This window comes from Lichenostomus cassidix, chromosome 10 (genome assembly GCF_008360975.1).
Source record: "Lichenostomus cassidix isolate B80296 chromosome 10, HeHo_3.0, whole genome shotgun sequence".
Classification (NCBI taxonomy): domain Eukaryota; kingdom Metazoa; phylum Chordata; class Aves; order Passeriformes; family Meliphagidae; genus Lichenostomus; species Lichenostomus cassidix.
This window is the reverse complement of record NC_139491.1, coordinates 2,985,376-3,011,529: the sequence shown is the minus strand read 5'-3', so window position 1 is coordinate 3,011,529 and position 26,154 is coordinate 2,985,376. Positions and strand designations below refer to the sequence as shown.

The window sequence follows — 26,154 nt, the reverse complement described above, 5'->3', positions numbered from 1 at the left end:
TATTTCTTTTAAAAATCTTTCTTGGTGGAAAACACTCTGACTGCTGCTGTCTCTTTCCCATTATATCCATCTTCCTCCCAGTTCTGCCCCTCAGAATTTATCATCCCTCTGTATTTCAATTCTCATGCCTCTGCTACCCACTTTATTTATCACCACTCAGAAATCAATGTAGATTAGTCTGAGCAGTGTGAAGAAAGACACACTGAGCAGCATCACTTTGAAACATTATCTTTGTGTGGGTCGTGCTGATTCTTCGCTGTGTTTTGGACATGATCACCATGCAGGTTAGGAACCACCTATTCAGTCACTGGCTGCATTTTCCTGCAGAGCTGTGGGTGCTTCATCCATTCCTTTAGCTCAGGTTAGTGTGACTTTAGAGCACTGAAACTTCTGCTTTTCACAGGAGACGAGGAAAGCTGTCACTAGCAAGGGACTAAAATTTCCTTAATCTACCCATTATTTCTATGTTTATTCCTGTTCTGTGCACTAGAGGCAGTTCTCACATCTTATTTCTCTGTGTAGTCAGGCTGCATTCATTTGTTGGCTTTTCTTTGTTAGTTCGTTTTCTTCCCCTCAGTCTTCTCTTTACATTTAAAAATACCCTTACAATTGCTGGATCATCTCTGCAGTGGTATTCTCTACTCTTTCCTTCCAGTCTTTTCATTTTGGTCCAATGTCTGTCTTGATGTTACATGGATATGATCACAGTGGGTTGGGAAGATTATTCCTGTCTTGCATTTGCACCTTTGTGTGTTCAGACTGGGGTAGCCTGCAATTAATAATTGTATTGTGAATTTAATTTAGAGCAGGTCTTTGGTACCTTGTGCAGATGGTATCTGACTTAGGTTGGGAAAATGTTCAAACTTCCACACTGAAGTTTGTACCTTTTAGTGTCCAACAGCAGTACTTGTGGATGGTGGAAGGAGAAACCTCACAACCTGGCTTGTTGTCTGGCTGAGAAATGGCACCTTGCCTTGGGTAATTAATTAGTCACTTGCTATACAAGTTTGGGTGTTGAGAGGAGATTAAGTGAATTGATTGGATTATTTTAATTTTTAAATTAATAAATCAGTCTGAGTGTTTGTGCAGTGTGAAAGGGAAGTAAATCTGTAATTAACTGGATTCTGGACTAACAGTTTTTACCTGACTCCTTTCAGAAGTGGGTTTTTACATTCTTAAATTTTTGAGAAACTATAAATTCAGAACAGATTCTAAACAGATTCATCAGCTATGAAAAGAGATTTTATCAAGATAATCTAAAATAACATACATCCTACATGCTTTGGAAATCCTGCAGACCACAGAGAAACATTTTACCTAATACAGCATTACACCCTAAAAACAATACAATGCTGCCAGACCACAAAACATCCGCAATTTGGGACAGCAGATGTTTCTACACATGCTTCTTTTTAAGACCAAGAAGCAACACAAGGGAAAATAAAGTTGAACATTGAGAAAGAAATGTAATATTGTAGAGCTGGAGGAAAACTGGATGGACAGAGAGATTTGAGTAATTAGTAATTAATTCCTAAGAGTGCTAGGGAGATGTGGAAAAGTATTTGTCAAATGGAAACATATGTATGTAAAAGAAATTTTTTTATTTTTGTAACTCATTCTTAAACACAATTTCAACTTTGTCTTAAAAATAGCAAGAATTAACTTGAAGTACAAAAATCCTGTCATGCTATGCCTGGAAAGACTAGCAATTACTGTTTGATTTTTTTTTTATTTTTTCCCCTAATTTTTTTTTTTCCAGCACTGGATTACCTTAACGCCTTCTAACTCTTTTTAAATTTTATTTTAACTTCAGCTGATCCCACAGTTAAGGACTTAATTGGAGGCTTCACCGCTCTGCATTACGCAGCCATGCATGGCCGGGCGAGGATTGCACGCTTGATGTTGGAATCTGACTACAGAAGTGACATTATTAATGCCAAGAGCAACGACGGCTGGACTCCCCTGCACGTCGCTGCTCACTACGGCAGAGACTCCTTTGTCAGGCTCCTCCTGGAGTTCAAGGCTGAGGTTGATCCGCTCAGTGATAAAGGTACTACACCACTCCAGCTGGCCATTATCCGGGAGAGGTCAAGCTGTGTGAAAATCCTCCTGGACCACAATGCCAACATCGACATTCAGAATGGGTTCCTGTTACGATACGCTGTGATCAAAAGCAATCACTCGTACTGCCGAATGTTCCTCCAGAGAGGGGCCGATACAAACTTGGGGCGCTTGGAAGATGGACAGACACCCTTACACTTGTCTGCTCTTAGAGATGATGTGCTTTGTGCACAAATGTTGTATAATTACGGAGCAGACACTAACACAAGGAACTATGAAGGACAGACCCCACTGGCTGTTTCAATAAGTATTTCTGGAAGTAGCCGACCCTGTCTGGATTTCTTACAAGAAGTGACAAGTATGTATGTAAGAGAAGTTAATCACAGGACACAATGTCCTCTAAAAGCCTTCTTTGAATTTAGCCCCAGAAAAAAAATAATGCTTCCTCTCTGCCCCTTGATATTTTAATGCACTAGAAAATTTCTGGGAAGGTGAAGGGATTGTGATACTGAGAATCTCTGACTTGACAAGGATGCTAATGTTAAGTGTATTTCATTTAAATTAGTTTTGTTTAAATATCTACAGGAAGCATTCATTTTAAAAGAGTGGACTGTAAAATCTCATTTTATTAATGGCCTTAGCACATAAGATTTTTTTGTTTGGTTTTGTTGTTTGTTTAGGGGTTTTTTAGTGTCTTTTGTTTTGCTTTTTTATTGCCGTGCAAATCCTCGGCAGTTGCTGGCTTTTTCATCCGCAGTACAACCAGGGCGCAGAAAAGAGATTTGACTGCTTTGTGTTCTCCCACATTCTCTCTTTCCCTCCCCTAAACCAGACAACAAAATGCCACAGTTCATTCCTGCAGCTTGAAGGGGTTTCATGTGTTGTGTAGCTTCGATTTGATTTTGTTGATGTCTTTGAAATACAAGAGATCTTAACTCGCGATGACTTCTGATATTTAGAAAAAGTATTGGGCTCCTAATATGTGGATCAATTTTGATTGCCAGTTTTTGGTATAGTGGATCTACTGAAAGTTTTATCTTCCTTTCTCAACATGTACTAGTGTTTCATAATTATAATATTGCCTAAAGCATTTAGGAATTGCTGATTAGCATTTAGCAGTTTGCCAATTCAAACATGTTAAGATGGCCTGATAAGTTACCATCCAACTAGAACGATCTTTGCACTACAGAGGATGGGGTATTTCATATATCCTTTTTTGTCCCCTACAGCTCCTTTTATTTTTTTGGACGTGGTAATTTTCAAATGAGAATTAGACAACCTATATACTCTGTAAAGAAACTGAAAGTCAGTGTGGGCTGGAAGTGAATCAGCTGGGATCTGTTGTCAGTAGCTGACACAAATAAGCATTTGGAATTTCCTTTCTTTTTCTGCATGATTTGTGGTGTTGTTTTTGGTCGTATCTGAAATTGAAAGAGAATTTCTGGAAAGGTGGAAGTTGATAATAAGAAATACGAGCACTTAATCAATTTTGGTTTAATTTGCCTGCCCCTTCTCATTCAAACATATTTCTTTCTGGTTTCCTTTTTGGGAGCCTCTCACTATATAGTTGCAGTGTCAGGGATTTTAGGAGATGCTATAATATCCAGGCTTGCAGTTTTTCATTTTTAGGATATATCAGTAAGCATGAAGACTTAGGCTGCTTCAGTGTTTCCTCAGTGTCTAAAGACTATTGGAAACGGGTACTGTAACTTTTAGTTTGCAAATTCCATACCTTAAGGGTTTAATGTTAAGTGAGAAGTAAATTCTGCTACAAAAAAATAAATAGCTTTAATTTGTGGCCAGTGGAACAGTGTTGGAACTCTCCCAGTTCTGTGCTGTTGGAGGGAGAACTGGGAAAGCAGTGCTGACAAAAACACTTCAGCTCTGTGCTTCTGAGCAAAATAATTATGAATATATGTTTACAAACCACTGTAAACAAACTCTGCTGCCCTTTTTATAAATATCCAAACACTGTCTTCCCTGGTTTTCATGAATAATTACTTTAATAAGATGCTGGATGAGAGATGAGGTGGATAGAGAGCAAGCTGGCATTTTGGTTGTGGAGTTCCCAGTTAAGTCTGACTGTACAGGGAATTGTTGAAAACTCATGTGGTAGCACTTTGGGGAAGAATCTTTTTTATTATGCTATTGCAATATGTATTATCTACATTTATGAAATTTTTGGAGAATTTTTCTGTTGGAGTTCTTCCTGAAACTCTTTTGTGGTTGGCAACAGCTCCTTGTTCGTGGGACTTAACGGGAATGTCTAGGTTGTTTATTTGAGCCTTATACTAAATGCTTAATATAGAAATCCATAGCTGTAAGTTTTAATGTGCATCTGAAGTCTTGAAGAGTATATTTGATAGTAAAGCAGGAAATACTTTTTATTTTTACGGTAGATTAACATTTTTAAGCCTAAAGATTAATATATATAAATTATGAAAGTCATCAAGCCGATCTGTGTCTTCAAATGAAAGCAGTTGCATGCTGCATATAAATGGGATATTTAGTAGTTTACATATAAGATGTGAGTAGCTTTTTTTTTTTAATACTTGGAAAACATATTTGTACAGTTTCAGTTTCTCAGAAAACATCATGTGTGAATTTCTTTTTGTTTTGGTAGGTATTGTAATCGGTAATAATGGCAGCCTTTAGCCCAGGTCCCCGGTTGGGAATAACAGGCAAGAAACCAAGCTCTCAGAAATGCTCAGTATTGGCCCTGAGAGTCTGCAAGAAGATATTGGATTTTGGGGTTTGACCCTGAAGGTCTGATATTCTTCCTGGTTACAGGTAGAGATTCCTTTGCTCCTAGAATAATTCCAAGAGGAAGTTATTCTATAGTTGTGTTTCAGTATTTAAGCACAAAGCTGGAAGTTAGGAACAACAGAGTTTTTGACCATGAGTCTGCTGTTGACTTGGTGTTCAGACTTGTGTATTTTTCTTTTTCCCCCTCTCTCTCTATTTTACAATACAAAAATAAGTAAAGTCTCCCTGGGAAAAAAAAATACTGAGGATGAAAACTGCTCGATGATTTTATTCCTCACCTTCTTTTTCCTTATCTGTGTTACACTTTCCTACTCCAAAAATCATTTATTGGCAACAGCCATAGTGCCTGAGATCATTTGATAAAGAGTGGTTTGGAGCAGTGTAAATGCTTCAGTTTTCACAGGGTCTGAACCTGCCTCTTTAAGGGTGTTAATGGTTTAGGCTTGGAATAAACTAAAGCAAATTAAAATAGAGATGCATGTATATGATATATATGAAGATAGAGATACATAGAGACTTTTGTTGATAGTGAATATATTTATAAAATTAGTGTGCAATCACAGCCTTGGATGAAATGATTTATTTTGAAGTTGAATGGGATGTGAGAATATTAAAACTTAAAAAACGAATGTGGGAAGTAGAAAAAATGCAAGCGTTAGAAAAATCCTTAAGGGCTTCAATAAACTTTAAGATAATAGAAATCCAATTCTGATCTTTAAAGAAGGGAATTTTTAAAAAGCGTGGAAACATCCCCCTCCCCGTGGCCCTCCTTTGATTGAACCTCTGTTCAGCTCAGGAGCAGCAGAGGCTGTGAGGAGCTGGGAGAGTTGCTGGTCTGTGTCGAGGCAAAGAGCTCAGGAAATGATCAGGCCAGAGCAGTGTGATGTGGTTTGTGTGACAACAGGTATAAAAGAGCTCAGTTCAGATCTTGAACAAAATCTAAAGGTCACCCCGTGAATTTAACTACAAATGTTTCAGCTACATTCCTTGTTTTAATTTTTCAATGGGCAGATCTTTGGCTTTGACTAGAGAGTTTAATTTTGTGTTTAAATTTATATAGCACTGTAAATGTGCAGAATAACTGAGACAGAAGTTCTGTTAAGGAAATCCTTATACATCCTTTGTCTCTAACCCTTGGCTAAATCGAGGTAACTTTTCACTACAGTTTTTTTTTTTTTTAAATGGAAGAACATTTTTAAAAGTTTTCTCTCGGCACAGTTTAAACTTCTATGAATACAGAAGTGTCACAGTAAATTGAGTAGATTTCTACATATTTTATTACATGGATAATTACAAAGGAAATGGTATTTTCATGTTTGTAGTAACCTAGAAGGTCTTTAGTGGAATCACAGGCTTTCCTGGTTTCCTTGGGTGCTGCTGGAAATCTTGCAGTGATGATTGAGGTCTGCTTTGTCATCCAGTTACACAGGGAACTAGGATAAGGGGGTTATTTTATTGTTTTCTACTCTACAGCTGAGTGTGTATATTAAGTAGTTGAATCATTTTGTGTAGCTATATACGGTTATATACTTTGAAAAAATTTTTAAGAGGCCTTTGTTAAAAAAAAAATATATATGTGGCATTTAAGGTACAGCCGTGCTCCATTCCTGTTTCTTCACCTGTGCTGTACTCTGAAAAAATAATTTAAAAATAACATAACAGTGTGTCTTAAGCCTGTCTTGATGTTCAGAGCACTTTACTTGCTGTCTCCTAAAAATAGATAAACATTATGGTATTGAGATTCTTAGCTGAATTTCCATAGCAATCTCAGTGAGACTGAATTTACAGAGATGTCACAAAAATCTTTTAAAAATACCTTTGCAAGCATATTCAAATCTCAATTTCATCACCCAAAACACCTGTTAACTACAACATTGAGCCTTACTGACATTCTGCTTTTTCATATATGAATTTTCAGTCCAAAATAGTACATAACTTCTCTGCCAGATAGACTGAAATTTAATAGACATCTAAAACTCATTGTGGGGAATTATTTCTCAAAGACCAGTGAAAACATATGTCAGCCTCAGACAGTCTACCAGAGGCGTGCTGAACACAAAATTAAATTAGAACTTTTAAAATAACTTGTGTGATATCCAGTTAAAAAGAATCAAAGCTCTCAGTGTCCTGTCGAGCTGGATTCGGGTTGGAGGAGTTTGTTCACATCTCAGTGAACACTCTAATTCTGCACTCAGCCCTGCATGTCTGATACTAATATTTTAAACCTATAGATTTTTGATATTGGCTTTTTCTGACATTTCAAGTGCTGCAAAACCACATATCCTCTCCAGTTATTCTGCTGTTGTTTTTTACAGAGTGAAAGCCAATGCAATTCCTAAATTTCAGATTTACTGCAGTGAGCAGCCGAATTCCCGTTCGGCTCTGCCTCAGTCATTTCCTAGGTGATCCCAACCTTTCCCTGTGATCCTGTTTTTGTGCATCCTCCCCACTGTGTTTTTTGGCTGGTGGGTGTGAGTTTCCAGTTGATAAGATAAATTATCTTTTTTATTTTCCCCCCTCAAAAAAGCCAGCAAAATCAGAACTCAGTTTAATTGCTGTCAGTAGCTGCGTTCCTTCACCGCTGTGAAATAAGGGGTGGATTTAAGAGTTTGCTGCAGAAATAAATACTTTTCCTGATCTTCTAGAGGATCTGAGCTGTTGCCAGCATACATCAGTCTGGTTTCAACGTATTTTGTAAAATGTTTCAAAAGATTTTTATTTTTAAGTTCCCTTTGTAGCTAAAAAGAAATTACCAAAGGGTTTCTTGCTACTGTTTTCAGCCTTTCAGAATTCCCAGGAGGGGCAGAGACTCAGTTTGAGAAATACCACTCTAAGGTTTTTTAGAGAGATGCATTAATATTGTAGAGAAAACTGTGGGCGGCTTCTGAAATATGTCACTGGTGTTATTTTTCATTTTTTAATTTCTTCAGAAACAGCCTATCCACTTCAAACCAATGGCACTAGTTGTTTGCTTTAAAAATACTTTTCTTTGAGTAGTTAGAACAATACATCAGAGGGGATCTTCTTGCAGCCTATAATATATTAATTTCAGTTATTCATAAGTTTTCTCTTGGGTAACAGAAAGGTCAATTCATGAGTTTTGCTTTGTATTTTTCTGTGTTTTTTTTTTGCTCTGTATCTGCAGTGGAGGAAACGAGTAGGGATTCCCCTTTTCCAGCTTTACAGTAGTGGATGCAATCCCCAAAAAACAGTGTTTTCAGAGGTAGCAGATCTAATATGCCTTAATATTCCTTAAAGATAGACCTTTTGGGTGAGTTAGTGTTTTATTTCTTGGGGAGCATTGTTTGCAGAGGGAAGGCACAGGTATAAATGGAGAAAGTTGTAACAGTGACACAGTTCTTTGGACAGGTAGCAAATCCTGAGTGGAAGTTTTGTCTGTCTCTGGGATAGAACAACAAATTTTCAGATATTGTTTCAAAAACCTCTTGAAACAGCAAAAAGGAAAGAAATGGAGTTTTGAGTGGAAATTCGGATTATTTGTAATAATTTCTTGCAGTTAAAACATGCTCTTTTTTCCTTGTTTTACCAGCAAAGGCCAACCTCTTAATAATAATTTAAAAGAGTAATTTCATTATTTAAGTTAAATAATTATTAATTATTTAAATGGGGGAAAGCTCAGAAACTTACTTTGTTAGCAGTTGAAGAACTGATTTAGGAGAATGGTTAAATTTTATACATATTGAAGTCTGCTGCATCTAGATTAAAAAAACCACAAAACCAAAAAGCAATTCCTCTTTATTCTATAAGCCCATGTTTTACATTTCTTCTGTTTGGAAGAAATTTTTCTATCAGGTTTAGGACACTGTGCACAAGAATTGCATTTGTGGTGATTTCTGCTTTCCCTTCCAGCACAGAGCAGGAGCTCTGGAAGGCAAAAGATGAATTATACATCTTTTTCCTGTAATTATTACTTCTGATTTATTTGATTACTGCTATAAATCAAAATAAATTGACTGAAGTAGGTAATGATTTGGTGAACACATGAACAAATCCAAAATAACAGCAGCAAGGTGGCCCTTGGAGGTGGATCAGGGATGTGTTGGATGTTTTTAAGGTGATCAGTAGTTTTATGTCGTTGTTTTGCATGATAGAGGTAATTAGGCCAGTTGTACCTTTCATGTTTGTGGGGTTTTTTTGTTTCTTTCTCTTAATTCTCTTCCTTTCCAGCTTATTTGCCTAAATAACTTCCCAAACTCGTGATGCAGGATATAACCAAAGTTGCTACTTCCTAATCGTTTCTAAAGAGAACTTTATTCATCATTTAACTTGTCTTCCTTTGCCAAGTTACTAATAACATTTTTCATTTGCCAAACTAAGGTTCACTGACATCGGGCCGTAATCCTTGATTTTTTTTCTTTTTCATTCAGATGCAACCAAGAATGAGTAAGTGTTCCAGACACCGTTTCTAATAAATCACAAATGCATTAATAACCCTGGAATTTGCAAGGCGTGACCTAAGACACCAGCAGCCACTAGATGTAGCAACTGGTGCTTAACACTGGAAATGTCCATTGTTAACACATTCCCAGGAAATATTTTTTAGGCTTATCAGGGGAAAATGTCATACATTTGATAATCTGGTCTTTTTGAATTAACTGATGACCAATTTCTTCTGGGTATTTTAAGTTGTCTGTTCCTTTTTGTTCTCGAAAGCCACGTAGGATGTTAATTAAAAGGCATTTATTTCTGAAACCAGAAATCAGTGTCTCATAGCTGATTTATTGTGTACTCCACTACAGAAAATACACAGAGACCTCTAGTCCTTTTTGAATTTCTAATGCTGCTGTTTGCAGTGAGCTTTTAAAGCAGTGCATCCTTTCTGAACCCTGTTTTAAAGCATTAGAACTATTTCTTTATCTCCATTAAGATTGCTTGGTTTCTTACCAAAAATAACTTTCCCTGAAATTTGGGCATTCAGCTGTTGTCTGAATTTCCTAAATTCTTTCCTTCAGGTGGAAAAAAAAATTACCAAGAGGAAACCACTGGTGGGCAAAGTAACCATTGGTTTGTATTCTAAGTCACAGATGAAGGATATAACTAAAATAAATTGACATTTAGGTATCATGGTGATAAGTATAATGAAAGTATTTTCAGCTTACATGAAGGCAGCTCGAATTTTCATGTTTTTTTAATTTCAAACCTAATTTCTTTAAAAGCAGACTGAGACTATTTTCATGCATTACTTCTGCTGGCTTACCTCAGATAATTTTAGTGCTTAGGATAAATCCCAGTGTCTAAAAATCCCTACCTGTCTGTCAGCCTATTTCTATAGATACCAACAGATGCACCTACATTGTTCAGGGTGCTGAGTATTTTGAATTTGGCAGTCATCAGGTCCCATAACCAAGTCTTGGCTTGGAGAAGAAAAAAGAAAAAAAAAAGAAAAAGAGGCTTACACAGTTAAGTCGATGATCAAAATATTGATTAGCACAGCTTTGATGTGTTACTGGAATAACTCCAAAAAAGCTGTAGCAGAATGAGGAAAAAGCACAAAGGCAGGCAGTTTGTTCAGAGGTTTGGAGTGGTTCCCATGTTGGGGGTTATTAACTGCATTTTCAGCTTTGGGAAGAGGTACAGAGCATGAGTGGAGGATGGAGGTTTATATAAAGGTATGTAAAATCATGACTGGCGTGGGAACAATTATTCATTATTTTCCTTGTAACTCAAAGAATGGCAGGCATGCAACAAAGCCATCAGGAAGCAGATCTAAAATAAATAAAATTACTTTGTAGTTTTCCAGCCAACGCCTAATTATATTGTGAAATTTGTTGCCACAGGATGTTTTGGATACTGAAAGTATGAATGGGTTCAAAAAACACTAGACAGATTTACAAAGGGTAAGCTATTCACAGCTATTAAAGACATAGATCTGTGTGCAATCTCTGGGCTAGGAAGGCCCAAAGGCACCAGTGCTGAAAGCTAGAAGGGTTTATTGGGGCAGGATTTCTCAATGTCTGTTGTTCTGCTCTTTTTCTGTTTCTTTCTTCCTTGGGATCCATTGCTGGGTGCATTCAGATACAAGACTTGATGAAATTTTGAGATTGTTTTGTGTAGGGAACCACAAGCCAAGTGTTTTTCAAGGTGTTTGATTTTGAGTAGTTTCCTGGTAAGAATGAGCTTGAAAGAGAACTGATTATTTTGGAAAATCCTTGTCAGGAATGCTGAAGTTTATGTGATGTCAGTAAAGCTTTTCCTCTGTGGACAGTGGTTAACTCATATTTTCATTCCCTTTTGTTTGATTAAGGTTTGGCTTTATCTTTTCACTGGAAAGGAAAGAAAACCCCAATCTTTAACTCTGCCACACGATCCTGGAATAACTTTTATAAATCCTCACTCTCTAAGGAAACTTCCTAGTCCTGTTACAGTTGAACTTAGAAGTTTTTGTCTCATTGTTTGAAACAAAAGCAAGACTGAGGGGTTTTTTTCCCCCCAAGGATAGAAAAAAAATCCACAAAAAGTTAAATTGAGGAGTTCTGCTGTTCTGCAGTGCATAAGCATATGTTGCCACCTGGTGGGAATCCTCACATGGATGATATCACTTTACACTGGCATCAGTAAAATTATGTGCATGTAAAAATGTTTCTAGGATTCATCCCTTGATTTCCTTGAGTTCATTAAAAAGGTATTATCTTGCATCCTTTTTCTCTTGTAATTTTTCCCTTCCCTCTCCCTCTTAGGAAACAGCAAACCCTTGTGATTTTGCTGAGTAAATGATGCCTTAAAGTATCTTTAAAATGTGATCATTTGATTTTCATGTGTTCCTTTTGTCTTTTCAGGACAGCCCAGAAACTTGCAAGATCTATGCCGAATTAAAATCCGTCAGTGTATAGGCCTTCAAAACCTCAAACTACTTGATGAACTACCCATTGCCAAGGTCATGAAAGACTACTTAAAACACAAATTTGATGATATCTGATATCCATGAAGAGAGGAACTCTGAGCAAGTTTAGTTCTATTCCAGATACTGAAGAGGCTTGTTGCCTTGCACAAAGTATATCCTATGCAAATTCTGATTTTTCTGTGAAGTCAGAAGGCAGGTATACACTTCCTTGGGTTTTTTATACCACACGCTAGAAGGTCTTAATTTTTGGTTTCTTGGTCCAAGTTTACAAGGTCCAAGCTTTCTATACAATATTGCATTTTAAAAATTGCTGTTGGTTTTCTGTTTGTTTTCACATTACGTGTGCAGACTTGCCGTGGAGATGGAAGGCAACCCCTCGAGGGAAGTGGTTGGTTTGAGTTGGCATGCTGAGCAATGATGCAAGAACATAAAAGTTTGGAAATCAAGGCACCAGTCCTGCAAAAGGATACAGATAGACCTCCAGAGCCCTGTTTTTTGGGAACCCTGTCTCTGCCAGGTGTTTGTTTTTGCAGGACAGAGGAAAGAGTTGATAATCGACATGTCCTTGGGTACTGCATGAATCTAATTTGGGAATTGAGGAAAAAAATGCAGTTGCCCTGTTCAATTTGAGGGTCTATACATTGGCTTTTCTTTGGTATTTTTGTTTTCCTGATTACTGTATTAGGATGCCCAGAAAATTCAGGCCCTCTTTCCTGACAGTCCATGTGGAATGAGTGGCTGTTTGTAAGTCTGTTTTCAGCAGTGACAGTACACTACAGAGAGACATGGCCTCTGAATTTTTTACATTAACTTAAGAGGAAACAAATTTAGATTTTTTTGAAGCCAATGTATTCTGTTGCTCATACAGTGCCTCCTGTGCAATAATCTCTCTGATTAATTTTCCCTTTATGTGTGATTCCCCCACTGTTCCTCATTTAGTCTCAGTGCATTATTTGTGAGAGCAGGAGCTGCTGCCTCACTGCAGTGTTGATGTGACACTGCAGAAATGATGCAGCAGTTGCTGTTCATTAATACTCCCTGAATTTCATGAATGTATAACCTACTTTATTTCACTTTCAGTTGAAATTTTATCTACGGGTTCACAGCCAAATTGTGTCCACTTAAAAAAAAAAAGAAAGAAATTGGTCAAACCCTTTTGTTTTAAAAGCAGCAGTGGGGGGGTTTTGTTTTGATTGTTCTGAAATTCAGTTTGTTTCAGGTTAGAGAATGGGCAGTGCACATAAGTTCTTAACTAAGAAGAAAAGCCCCATTGACACTGAAAGTTTAAATTTTGCAATTAATCTGAAAGCAGAAACTGAGAGGAGTGCTGAAATCTGGCTACTGAATGAGTTTTTCAAACCAGGTATTAGAAGATCTGTGACAGAGTTTTGTTTCTGATTGTAAGAAAAAAATTAATTTCTTGATCAAAAGACTATTGGGCCAAAATGTGCAGTTTCTCTTTGTTTATTTTCAAGGCATTACAGACTCAGCATAAGGTTCTTGCCAGTGTTCTCTACTTTCATTTTGGGATCTGCTTGGCTCCCAAAGAGCCCCTCTGATATCAGGAGTGCTTTTGTACCAATTGCACCAACCGAAGTAGGAGATGAAAGGAATGGTGATGGCTGTTAAGTTTCACACTGTCACTTTCAAAATATTTAGTATTAAAAATAGGAAAAGCAAGGTAAGGCAGGTAAACTCATCTTATTTAACTCTGCTGGTTCATTTTAATATTTGATAATGCTGGACTGCAGCTCCCTGAGCATGAACCTTATCACTGCTAATGGATGCACCGGAACCACGGCAAGCAAGGAGGATTAGCTGTCCCTATTGTGCCTGGCATTGCATCAGGTTTCCAAACAATAAGGGATTTTGGAGATTCATGGCTCAGAGGGTTGGGAATGGGGTGTTGAACCTTTTTATCTCCAGCTTGTAGTGGTTCAAGTCCAGCTGCTTGAGCAGTGACCAAAAGTTCATGTCTCGGCAGTGGGAGTGAGCAAGTCCAGCCTAACAGCCTGCACTGGGTTGTAGAGCTTGTAGTGCTTCCTCCTGGTTGTATCTGTGGAGTAGGGACGAGCTGAGCACGTGGGTGGGGTGTGAGTGTGAGCTTGAGTCTCCTGGCTCCTGTGGAGGGAAGATCAGCCATTGCAATCTTTGAGCTCTCCAGTGCTGAGGCAGGGCAGACTGGCAGGTTTGAACACAGATCTTCCGTTTTCTGACGTGAAATCAGGATCTTAAAACTGTTTTCTTAAAAAAAAAACAAAACAAGCTTAGTACTGTTCACTACACTTGTAAGTTGGTCTAAACCAATGTCCTTCCCCACTGAATTTTTACAGTAATATTTTCTAAGGTAATCTAGAGTATATTTTAGTTGCAATCTATATTAAGGCAAATTATTTGTTCTGTCTGTTGCTGTGACTGAAGAAAATTATGAAAGACTTTGTTGGTAACAAGAATGCTATTTAATGAAGAAATGTGTAATTCCATTATTTATTGTTTGAGGTTTGTGTTTTGGTTATTTCTTTTAAGTAACTGACATCTAAAAGGGAACACACATATGTTTCAGGCCAGTAAAAAGCCTTTTTTTAAAAAATTAATTTTGATCCTCTCTTCTCCCCAGGGTGGAGGGAAGTCCTCACCCTTTTTTGCAATACTAAGCCATCTCTGTTATCTGGTTTCTCACCTTAATTCTGCAAAGCACCACAGCACACTTGGGTCTGAACCTACTGGTAGTTCTGTTCACTATCTGGTTATCCGTGTGCTCAAGTGCAGATAAAATAGGATTGTTTATTGATAATCCTACCCAAATTTCAATAATGGGGGATTCGCTCTCTTTTTTTTAATTATTATTTTCAATATTGTGCACAAATACTTATAGGAACAAACTGACCTTTGTTTTTCATTCGGACTCGAATGTGGAAGGAGAAGTGCATAATAGAGACTTGTGATGTAGCCTCGTTCCATTACCTTAAAATTCATGGTTGAACACTTTTAATAAACCTTAAAAAAAATTGGCAAACACACCAAAGAATCAATATGAGTAAAAGACTCTGATCATTAACAAACTGCAAACCTCATCCTTTAAAACAAAGCAGAAAGTTTTTGTAAATATTTATGTTTATAAATGTACAGCAGAGTAAGAGTGTTTTTTAGATTATTTAATTACCATATTTCTAAACTATTTACATTATAGACAATACTTGTTAGTTTGAAAAGCTCGAGTGGGGTGGTTTTGTTGGTTTTTTTTGTTTTGTTTTGGGTTTGTTTTCTTTTTCTTTTTCTTTTTTTTTTTTTTTTAATTCACTATCACTCATGCTTGGAATAACTCTGGCTTCCTTGGAATAGCGTGGAAAATTCAGTTTTCTGGCTCTGGTTGGCAATCGTAGGAGAACACATCTGGACAAACTCTTCAGATAAACACCCAGAGGCAAAAGAAAAGATGTGGCATCTTTACCAGGATGGGCTGGTTTGGAGCAAAAACCTGCCCACAAGTGCAGCTTCCATGCAACACTGTGTTACCAATACCATCATGTATTTTGTTCTTCCTTTGCAATGTAAGTTTTTGCTTTGGGTCAATTTGAATTTGAAAAAAAAAAAAAAAAAAAAAAGAAAAAGAAAAAAGTTAAACCTGGTTAAAACCTATTTTTGGTTTATGTTCTGTTTATTTCTAATGTAATGTTTTAATAACATAATACCACTTTACACATTTTCTCTCCATGTTTGTCTGTCTCTTCTACTCCTGTTCCCTTCTCTGGGGTACATGATTCTGGGAATGCATTTGGAACTCAAAATGCCCCCACAAATGGGAGTTCAGAAACCTCAGGAGTTGTAATGGGATTTTTTTAAACAGTAAATAAGAGCATAAAACTTGTACAATAGTTTGGGGTGGAAGGGACCTTAGAGCTTATCCAGTGCCACCTCCTGCCATGGTCAGGGACACCTTCCACTGTCCCACAGTGCTCCAAGCCCTGTCCAGCCTGGCCTTGGCACCTCCAGGGATGGGACAGCCATTCCCAGGGGGAATCTGTGTCAGGGCCTCCCCACCCTCCCAGTAAAACAAAACTCTCTAGAGCTGAGCTTTGGCAAGGAGAACAAACTGGTCCTAAGCTAGGAGTGTTTGGGTTTTCCCTGCTCAGGTTCCAGCACAGCCACTTCAGGGTTTTATGACAGGTTCACCTTTCCTCCTGAAGTTTGTGCACTGAGATACAAAAATTACCAAACAGAGGCTGCATTTAGAGGTCTATTTACTGCTCATAAAAGTTGAATAAGGGGGAGGCATATGAATATTCCTGACACACAAATAGAAACTGGAACATTTTGTTTCAGCCACGGGAAAAATGTGCAACCAGAAATTGCAGCAATTTTTTGGACCCTAAAAATTTGGAGAGGAAGGAGACAAGATTTCAAGGCATTACTGCTAAACGGTAGCAGGGAAAAAATTGCTGTTTTCCATTGCTCAGTAGCAAACTGCAGAAACATCACTGGGAGAACATTCCCTGCTCAACCAGCAGTTGTGTTTAGAGCTGCTGCTGATGGTTACTCAGACTGGCCAGGCTTTGGCTGGACTCTACTGAATGCTGTGCTAAAGACTTTGTTCCTGTTTATGTATCATATTTCCTGTTTGAGTGTTCACTTGTGAAGTTTAAAACAATTAATGGCTAATGTTACTACTTGGAAAAACCTGATTTACAAGCTGTTGACAAATGATGTGTTTAGAATATACAGTCTTTATATACATTAGTAGAAGTGGGTGAGAGAGAAGTGTACTTATTTTATATGGCAAAACATGGGGGTTTTTTACCATAGTGAATAACAAAAAATTAGAACCTTTCAAAGAAAAATTATCAGAGCAAAGAACAGACTCTGCTGTCTTTTCCCAAACAGCCTGGAGTGAAGCATTTAAATTCTCTTTGCTCAAGTCTCTCCCCTCTGCTTTGGTTGGGGCTACCACCACCTCAAAGCTTTTATCCTGTTCTTGGAAATTGGAATAGGCTAAAGTTTGTTTTTTCCTTTATCACTGGCACACTGAGTCCCTGCTCTAGGATTCTACTCCTTGACTTATTAGCCCAAGTAAAGCTCAGCATGTGATTTAATCCCATGGCAGTAAGAAGCAAAGCAGGTACATACATTACTTTATGAAACCATGCTACCAGGAGATCTTCAGCCAGTGCATTCCCCAGGGAGCCACAATGTGCAGCTGGAACTGCAAAAAAAACTGGGATTGAAATCTGCACTGACTTTTATTGGGAAATCTCCAGCTGTCTAGTGAAGAAGTCAGAACTCCAGCTGTTTCCTCCACATCTGGGATCTCCAGCGCTGCTGGCTGCTGTTTGTGAGGTCCCAGGTAAGTTCTGAATGTTGTCCTGTTTCCAAGAAGGATGTTTGACACATCTCCTGAGGTGCTTGTAAAGGGTCTGGAAGCATTTCTGAGCCTTCTCCAGACTTGCCAGGTTTCTTGTGTGGTGGAGTTTGTGTAGACTTAAAACAAGTGTGTTTGAGAGTTGTGGGTGCTGCAGGGTCTGTATTTCCCTCACTTTGACTTGACCTGTTGTAGTGTTTTTACAGACCACTCAGCATCCAATAAATTGTCCTAAAAGGAATGAGAACAGTGAATGAAAAAAGCTTGTAGGCAGGAGGCAATGCAAGAGTAAATACTTTAAGGAGAGCATTTAGGTCTGTAAATAACTGATCTACAGCAAACCCATATATTCTTTGTCAGAAAGACCACAAAATTGGCCATAACTCTGCTATTCTGACTTGCAAAAAATAGCTTTTATTTGCAGTCTTAATAGGCTCCAAATAGATCATCTCCTGTCACAAATAACTGGAAGTTAATGGAAGTATTCTAAATTCTGTCCTCATTTCTGACTTGCACCATTGTAACTCCACTGAACATGGTGGTTACTCAACATTTAATCTGGTGTGAAAGAGCAGATAATTGCATTGGATGGTCAGCTTGCAGTCTTGCTGCTTGTTTTATGGCCTAATGAGGGGAGTATTTTTGGAAGGTATTTGCAAAACACTTTGTGAAAGAGCAGTAGGAGGGATTCTGTAGTTGGAGCCAACTTTGTAAGAAAGCAGCAGACAAATTTTTTTCCCCCTGAAAACATTGCCTGTTTTGATAGAGTTGCCTAACCTTTGATATCTAGTCCTGAGCTGGTGAGCTATTTCAGTTTGATGTTCCATTCCATATCTTGAGAGATTTAACATGTTACTTATTCTCTAATACAGCAGATTGAAGTAGATCTGCAATGAAATGTAAGTTCATTTCATTTTAAAGACTTAATTAATTCTAAAGCCATTAGAGATTGCATTTTATATACATGAGCATAACAGCAGATTCTTCTGTGCTGAGTGTGTGTTTGCACTCTGCATCCACAGTGTGTTTAAAATACAAGGTGGTGAGTTTGAGGTGATGCTGGAAAAAGTTACTATGTCTTGTCCAGCTACAAGTCAATACAAGTGGGATTTTTAGATTCTCACCTGTTCCTTCCTGAATATAACATTTGCATGGAATAATAGAAATTTAGATTCAACTTCATCTAGTGCTTAATTTTCAAACCTCAGAGTACCTGACTGCAGGACATGGGTTACTGAAAATGAATTCTAAGCTATGTCTGTCTCGAGCAGCTCAACTTGAGATCCATCCCCTGCCTCTCTTGGATGTTGCTCATCTCATAATGGGTTTTAATATAGCAGCTAGGAAGCAAAACCAAATAATCTTTAGAGAGCAGTCAGTCTGAAAATAAAGTGCCCAGGATGTTTGGTAAGAGGCTGAAGTTTAGATATGTGTGGGATTGTGTGAGGGAGAGAGCAGAAAATGTGCCTTTTGATCTTACAGATATGTTTGGTATGTGGGTTGTTGGGCTTAGAAGTTTGGATGTCCTTAATATAAAATAATCTGTGTGAGTATTTGAGTCTGTTCCTTTTCAACTTTGTGTGAGTTATTTAATGGTTAGTGAGCCAGAAAAAAATCACTCTGTTTTCTGATGGTTCAGACACCCTCCTGATGAGTGGAAGACTTGAATTAAAAGTTCCCATTCTGAACCAGGCAAAGCAATTAAGGATGGGGATTTGCACTGACATTCCCACCTTTTAGTGCTGTGATTACAGGTTTGTTAAAATTGTGCCACAGAGAGAGAGAATAACAAAACTGTTACACAATCTCCAAGGCTGACCCCAAAAGGTTGTTCAAAGCAGGTTCCTGGCTGGATGGAGTCCAGTCCTGATGTCTCTTACTCTTGTGAAGAAATGGCTGAAGCTTGTGGGGCTTTTTTGTCCTTACTTCTCCAAAGGAGACCATCCTAGCAGGTGGATTGAATGATGTTTAAGGGAAAAATTCCAACATGATGCCAGTTTTTGTGGTACTGCTCAGGACTTTGCTTGCTTGGCTAAAGATTCAGTAATTTTTTCCATAAAACCACAGTATCTTACTCTGCATTTTCATTGATTTCAATTTTAGTGTTTCATTCCGGATCACTGATTTATCTTAATTTTTTTAGACTCCAACACTTAGTAAATTTCCTTCTCATCTCAACCAGTTACTGTTTTAATGAATCAAACTGATTAAGGGCACAAAAAAATGTTACAGTGACATATCTGCACTATTAGTACTATATCCTGTAACTCTGCTTTTAATTTGTTCGTGTCCTAGTAAAGTAAATTAATGGGCTTTTTTAGGAGTCTCATCAGTTGTTTTCAGCCAATGATTCCAAATAGGAGTTCTTTGAAAGGTGTCTAGATAAGGGGCAGTTTCAATCTTGCCTGATAAATAGCTTCAGATCACTTTTGCTGCAAATTGAGTCTTGTGGTTTGTGTTTTCTTCTTCCCAAGCTTGGGTACAACTCCTCAAGACATTTCGCCAAAATTTTTGAAATCTGCCATTTTGAGCAAAGAAAAGCTTTGCTCCTTGAATTGCTTTCATGATTCATTGGTCTTCTTTCAGTCTTGATAAGAGAACAGCTTTTAATGAGAACAGACGACTTGTTTTAAAGGGCATTTTAATGTCCCCTATATTTTGCCCTGATGTTCAATATTTTATCCAGTACCTTGTTAATCTGTAGCTATCTTGTCAATAAAGTGGCTTTTTACCAGATACATGGAGCATAACAGTTATTAGTTATATTGGTATACAGCTGAACTTGCTGGCCTTGAGTATTTCCTGTGCTTCATAAATACTTGTATAATCTGTTGTGCAGGCTCAGCTGTTCTTAATTCTAATGTGATTCATATTGTGCTTAGAAATCTGACATTCTTGGCTTGTCAGAAATATTAATATATGTTAGTGCCATATCTATTGAAAATTGACATGTTTTGTGCAGGGCCTTAATTTTCACTTCTTTATATTGCAGCATTCCTTATTGAGCAATGCAGCTTTGTTTGCTTTTAAATTTCCCTCTCACCTTCAGCCCTGAGAAACCAGAAATAATTAGATTATATCTTTCTCTTGGCTCGCATAGCTTTCACTTGTAGTGAATTATGCCATGCAAAACTATCCCTCCAGTGAGAATTTGGTTGTCATTGTTAGGAGCTACATCTGGACTGTGTAATGCTTTGTGTGTTGCACTACAAAGAGCCTTTGCCTGTGGCTCAGTCAGAACTGTACCTCACCAGCAGCTAGGAATAGCTCTTTCCCCTGGCAAATGTGCCACATTTCATCTCCCCAGGCCTTTCTGCTGTGGACAAGGCTGCTGGACAGACAAAAATGCTAAACTTCCAAAGCTGCTATGACCCTGACTCTTAACAGCCCAAAGTATTACAGGAATGTTGACTTCCATGTGGACAAGTCCTGTTTCTTTAGCAGGTGATGGAAGACCAGTTTTCCATCTATTTGAGCCAAATAATTCATCCTGGTAGCTGGATGAAAGTTTAGCTTCAGGAAAGAAGTTTGAATGCACCTTTAAGGTCTGTATGATGGTGAATGAAAAGCCTTTTCTCTTCAGCCCCTTCTGTGTTTAATTACCCAACCGCAGAGGAGCTGAAGCTTTTGTTTCCAGGTTGAGTCCTGATTTCAGCTGGGAAGTAATGAATGTTGCTGTCTCTCTGTACAGTCTTTCATCTTGCTGATGATATCATTTTCTTGTATAATCATGGGGGTAGTAAATGTTTGCTATTCAGACTTCCTCTTTAAAATCAGACTTAGAGTTTCCCTTGCTCCCCACGCTGGTTTTGTTGCTGTCACTTCCCATGGCACGTTCTTTTCTGGATTGTGTGCATGGCACAGACTCACCAGTTCTTCACTGAGGCTATTTTGATCCTGACAAGGCACTATAGACCCTTCTCTGGAGAATTCTCTTGGTTGTGAACTAACAAAGAAGCAATGGTTGACCAGAGAAGAATGCAAAAAATGTGTGGACTTGGGTTTTGGGTGTTTGGTTGGGTTTTTGTTCTCCCCTTGTCTTCAGGGTCAAAAGACCATCAAGTGCTCCAAGCAGAAATGCCCCTGTAGGCAGAAACTTTGGTGGTTGCTCTAATTGCATTCAGTTCTTCCTTGCATTAAGAGCCATACTCAGAGCTGGTGCTGGAAGAAACACTCTTGTTGAAACAAATCTGAAATTATATTGAAATGAGATAGAAATTAGGTGCTGTCTTTTTCTGTCCACGCAGAGGAAAATGCACAGCTTGAATATCTTACATTTTCTTGTCCTCATCCCTGTCCTCTCCCATCTCCTTTTCCCAAATACATTACAGCATCAACAAAGTCAACTACTCTGCATCAAAAAAAAATCTATGTGAAACAGAAACCTTGATTGCTTGTTTTGTGTACTATTAAGAAACTTGGGAGTTTATTGCAGTGTGTAAATGACGTCTGGCTCCACAGCTGGCTGTCCATGGTGGTGTGATCTGTGCAGAAGGCAGGAGATGAGCTGATGCAAGGATGAAGTTCCCTTGACTCATCTGCCTTACCAGAACCTACCCCAGCATGGATATTCCATGGGTTTTGAGTAGGATTTATTCTCAAAATCAGCTCACAGCTGCCTCTTATTCCTGCCACGCACAGATGTGAGGTTACAGTAGGGTTCTTCCCCAAAATGATGGATTGTCACTGTGAACTTGACTTCTGCTCCCACGGAGGTTCATGGCCATAAAAACCACTTTGTTCAAGAGCAGTGGCTGTAACAAATAAGCTCAGCTAAACCCTTGCTTTTTCACTTTTACTGATTTCACTCGTCTGCTGGATGATAGGAGTTCATAGAGAGAATTAGATTTCAGTGACGTTTAAACCTCCTTATCCTTGTCTAATTAAACTGAATGCTTTCAAGATGATTCATAGTGCTTGACACCCTTGTATCTAAATGCTCTTTCTGTTAGATGGAAAGTGAGGAAATGTGCTGACTAGAAATTAGAATGGCTCTTCCTTTCAATTCCTGAAAAAAGGGGGTTTCGGGGGGGCTTAGGTACTTGCTTAAGCTTTTACTAGAAAGCTCTTGGAAAAGATCTGGAGTGATGGTAGTCAGCTCCTATAAACACAGTTTCCCATAAAATATTTCTTAAAGGGAAGAGTTCAAAAGCTGTGACCAGAACCCCTGTTTCAGTGCAGAGCAGCTTCACCTCCTGCTGCAGAGGGGCACCACCGTGTTTTAGAGGTTGTGGCTTCACCCTTTGGCATGACCACCTTTTGACATGCTGGTAGAACCCAGGGCTGGGTACAACCTTCCCTCAATTCCACACATCTCCCCAACTTTCTGTTCTTGGGAATTATGGTGTATCCCAGTGAAGAAGCTGGTAGGAGGGTGTGCAGGACTGTTGGATGCCCCCACCACAGGACAGCTCGGGTCTTGTGGTTGATATTTTTCAGATTTTGTCAGCTCAGTCAACAAGGACGCGCTGAAATGAATGTTTTCTGCCATGTAATGAACGCTTCTTTCTAAGCTACAAGGCATTGCTTGGTTTTGCACAACATTTTATGTACTGTGCCTTCCAGAAGGCGTGGTGTGAGTAACAAAGGCAGGGTTGAAAGATGCCATGGGTTCCCTTCCTCCTCATGGCAGGACTTAATGATATAAAGAGCGCAGTATTTCATTGATGTTTGTTGCCATTTCTGCTTGTGGGCTTTTCACAATACTGTGGTCAGGAAGATGACAAGATAAAGGATGACTAGTGTAGATCTACTCCCTCTTGTAAAATAGGAATAATTCCCTTTTCTGATTATATTTCCTCTCCCCTCCCTTGGAAAAGATGACTCAGAAATCCATGACAAAGGAAATAAGTTCATTTGAATTTCTATGGAACCTTGAAAAGCCGCTTTTATAAAGTCCTGTTTGGAGGCTTTCAGCAGCGGCCTTTGACAAGAGCAGGAGGCAAAACCGAAACTCATGGTCCAAATCCTTCGGTGTCAGTGGGTTGCCCTTGGCTCTTGCTCACTATTGCAGATGGAAAATGAGACCATTACTCATTCTTGGGGGTTTGCTGTGGGATCCAAGTACTCAATAGCTGTAATAGTAGAAATCTCTACCATACAAGGAAAAATTACTGTTAGCTGAAAAAAAGAAAATCTGAAAAAATCTGAAAAAAAGAAAAAGCCAGCAAAAATCTACTTTTCTCTACTTGGAGGTGAGAGAAGAAGGAATTGGCTGAATGCAATTAATTATTTTCCTGTGCCTTTACAAAATTTCAATGTTCTTCAAAGTAAGAATTTGTACTCAGCCTTCATTTTTGATAGCGTGATCAATGACGATCATATGCATTCAGAAGAAAGACTTCTTTTCTCTTCTTTGAAACAGAAGTCTCCAACAGATGCAGAGATTAAAACATGCCTGTTCTCAGTCCTGTACTGCATGTGTTTCAGGAGCAAAATGGTCATCCTCTGTTCTCAGCATGATGTGAAAGCATGCAGGGTGCTGAAAACAAGAGCAGTGGTTTTATCACTACATTATGGATGTAGAATAGGTGCATCTGCATGAATAAACTGACATTGCCTCAGTGAGCTCTTCATGCCCAAAGAAACTCTGGTTGTTCTTGTCAAAAGTTAACATTTAAGTCGCCATCAGGGTTGCAAGAGTTGTTCTAAGTTCAGTTATTCAAACTTTACTCTCCATAATTTATTCTGCTCAACTGTCACTAGTACCAACAGGTTTTTTCCAGTTAATACAACTCAGAACAATGTGGCAAATCTTCATTTTTTTTCCTTTTTGGATTGATTGGTTTGAAAGAGAAGTTCTAAAGGTAACTTCATGAATCTTTAAAAGATGTCCACCTGGTTTTGGGCATGAGTGTGGAGGTGTTGGACCCAATGCTCAACAGCCAGACAATCTCTGAAGTCTGGAAAAATCTCTCGGAGTTCAGGCTGTCAAGTTATTTCAGTAAAACAAGCTTCTCTACACTGACTTAAGTGTATGTTTTCAAAAGCCATTTTTAGAGCCATATTTAGAGAAATCATATAGTGTATGATAGGTCTGGTTCTGTGTTTCTTTTATTTAAACAGTTCTCAAAATAACAGGTGGCAATAGGGAGGCAAATAATGGGAATGATATGAGGCCATGCCTTGAGAAATACTTTTTTCTTACATCAACATTTGGGTTTATTTCTCCAGGGCTGAAATCTGACAAGTGATTTCTGCACTTTTTTCCTAATTTTATACCAGTCTGCATCTGTGAAACTCAGCACTGCCTCTCTGTACCTTGTTTATCTGGCCCAAACCCTGACATTTCTACTATTGAAAATACTTTTATTTCATTAAAAATGCAAGAAGCAGGGGAGATTTTGCAGATAATCCTCAGACAGGGTCACTTCTGGTATTTTTTGAGTGAGTTGTTTTTGCTAAATAGCCCATGGAGCCCGTCGGAGGCCTGGGAATCGGCGCTGGATCGCTGCTGGCAGCTGCTCCTGGGGTCCTTGCCCAGGCAGGGGACAGGGCACAGTGTCACTTGGCCCTGCCATGGCTGCTCCTTTCTCATGGCTCCCCACGAAAGCTGACCCTGAGTTTTCCAGACTAAACAGTAGAAATGTGTCGTGGCTGTTTTAGGGTCAGGAAGGACAAGAAGCGAAAGGGCTCAGCCTGTATTTTTCTGTATCTTCCTGGTTTGTGCTGAAAATGTGCATGTCTGGAAGAGTCTTTAAAGATGCATAATCTCTATAATGAAGCCTGCTCTTAATTAGCAGTTTGTTTTAATATGAACATTTGCATTTTGAATTCTGCCTTCCAGCTCGTCTAACTCAGGGCTGTGTGTTTGCAGCAGTTGCCTGAATAGTGAGGGTTTTCCCCTCAAACCACCAGCTCTTATTGAGGGTTTCTAACACTTTTTTGAATATAAGCACAGTGGTTAATGGATTGTTCTCTGCTTGAGTTCACTTCAGGCAGTTATTTGCATGCACTCTTTTTTGTAATAACAGAATTAGAGGGTGTGTTAAAAGACTTACAAACAGCAGATGAAGCAATAAACAAGCAAAGAGCATTTGTATGCAAATGCTCCAAGTGCTTTGTCATGTTCTGGGATCTGTTAGCCACCTCCATGCTTCCAAAACTTTATCCCCATCAGCTCTTTGTGCTGAGGCTTCGTGCCAAAGCCTGGTGAAGTCAGTGGGGCTTCCAAACACCACTGGTGGGCTTTGGACTTGGGTCTGAGAGAGGAAAGAAGCAAAATGTCACCAGGCAGTCTGATTTTGCTAGGAGCTTCCCTGCATTATTTTGCTGTGCTGTGAATAAAACCAGCTTACAAAAAGAATAGCCCAGCTTTGGAAACTCTTGTGGTGTTGCCTGTATTGACCACTGGCTTGATGTGGTGACCTCAAGAGCTGAAAGCACTGAGGCTGTTCTGCCTGCACTAGATAGCCAGCAGCCCCTCGAGCTGGAACTGGGAGAGATTAGCAGTTTTTGTAGCTTCTGACAAAAAAAAGAAAAAAAAAAAAAAAAAAGACAGGACAGGAAGCCTGTTGACCAGTGTGTCAGAGCTCAGTTTTGTTGTGTACAGTGTGTGGGTCTGTTGGGCTCACTGTAAAGTTATCCCTGGGGTTTGCAGAGTAGGTGATTTCCATCCTTTCCCCCATCCCTTGTGCCTGCAGTGTCTGGTGTAAGCTGTGAGAGCCCTGAGAAATCCCTCTGTTCCTCAGCTCAGACAAGCTGGAGGATTTCCAAACTCTGTCCCACCAGTGCTGTTACCTTTTTATTACCAGGAATTGCAAGGTGCTGTTGTGCTGCTGGGAATGAGTGAAATCTGTGTTGGTTTTATCCAGCTTTTGAGTTGTTCCAATGACTCTAATAAGCTGCTTTGCATTATAGGACAGGCAGATCAGTATCTCAGGAGACCTCCTAAGTTTGGCTCTTGTTCCTTGGGCTTGATAAGCAGGAAGGATAGTCCCTAACGGGAGGAGAGGGAAGGAAGGAACAAGGAGACATGAGGCATTTGCAACCTGGAAAACTTGTCTCTGAGCTTGACTTGACTCCATCCAGGGAAGGAAGCTGCTGCTAATGGCTCTGCATGAGATAACAAATTATCCTGGAGCATGTGTTTTCTGTATTCATTACAATA

The 26,154-nt window shown here is 38.9% G+C and overlaps 1 protein-coding gene across 4 annotated transcripts in view; it reads left to right on the top strand.

The window, feature by feature from the left end:
- Positions 1–15,401, top strand: part of ASB7 (ankyrin repeat and SOCS box containing 7) — a 29,923-nt gene extending 14,522 nt beyond the window's left edge. Inside the window, exons 5-7 of one of the 4 annotated variants that reach the window (XR_014854244.1) lie at positions 1,814–2,419; positions 11,625–13,052; positions 13,165–15,401. Coding sequence is in view for 2 of the 4 variants with exons in the window: in XM_085070349.1 (XP_084926475.1) it covers positions 1,814–2,419; positions 11,625–11,764 (746 nt within the window). In the remaining 2 variants the exon portion in view is untranslated. Of the gene's footprint in view, positions 1–1,813; positions 2,420–4,684; positions 4,852–11,624 lie in introns of those variants that run through there. The other 3 variants (XR_014854245.1, XM_085070349.1, XM_085070350.1) reach the window with 3 other exon arrangements.
- Positions 15,402–26,154: the final 10,753 nt, after the last annotated feature.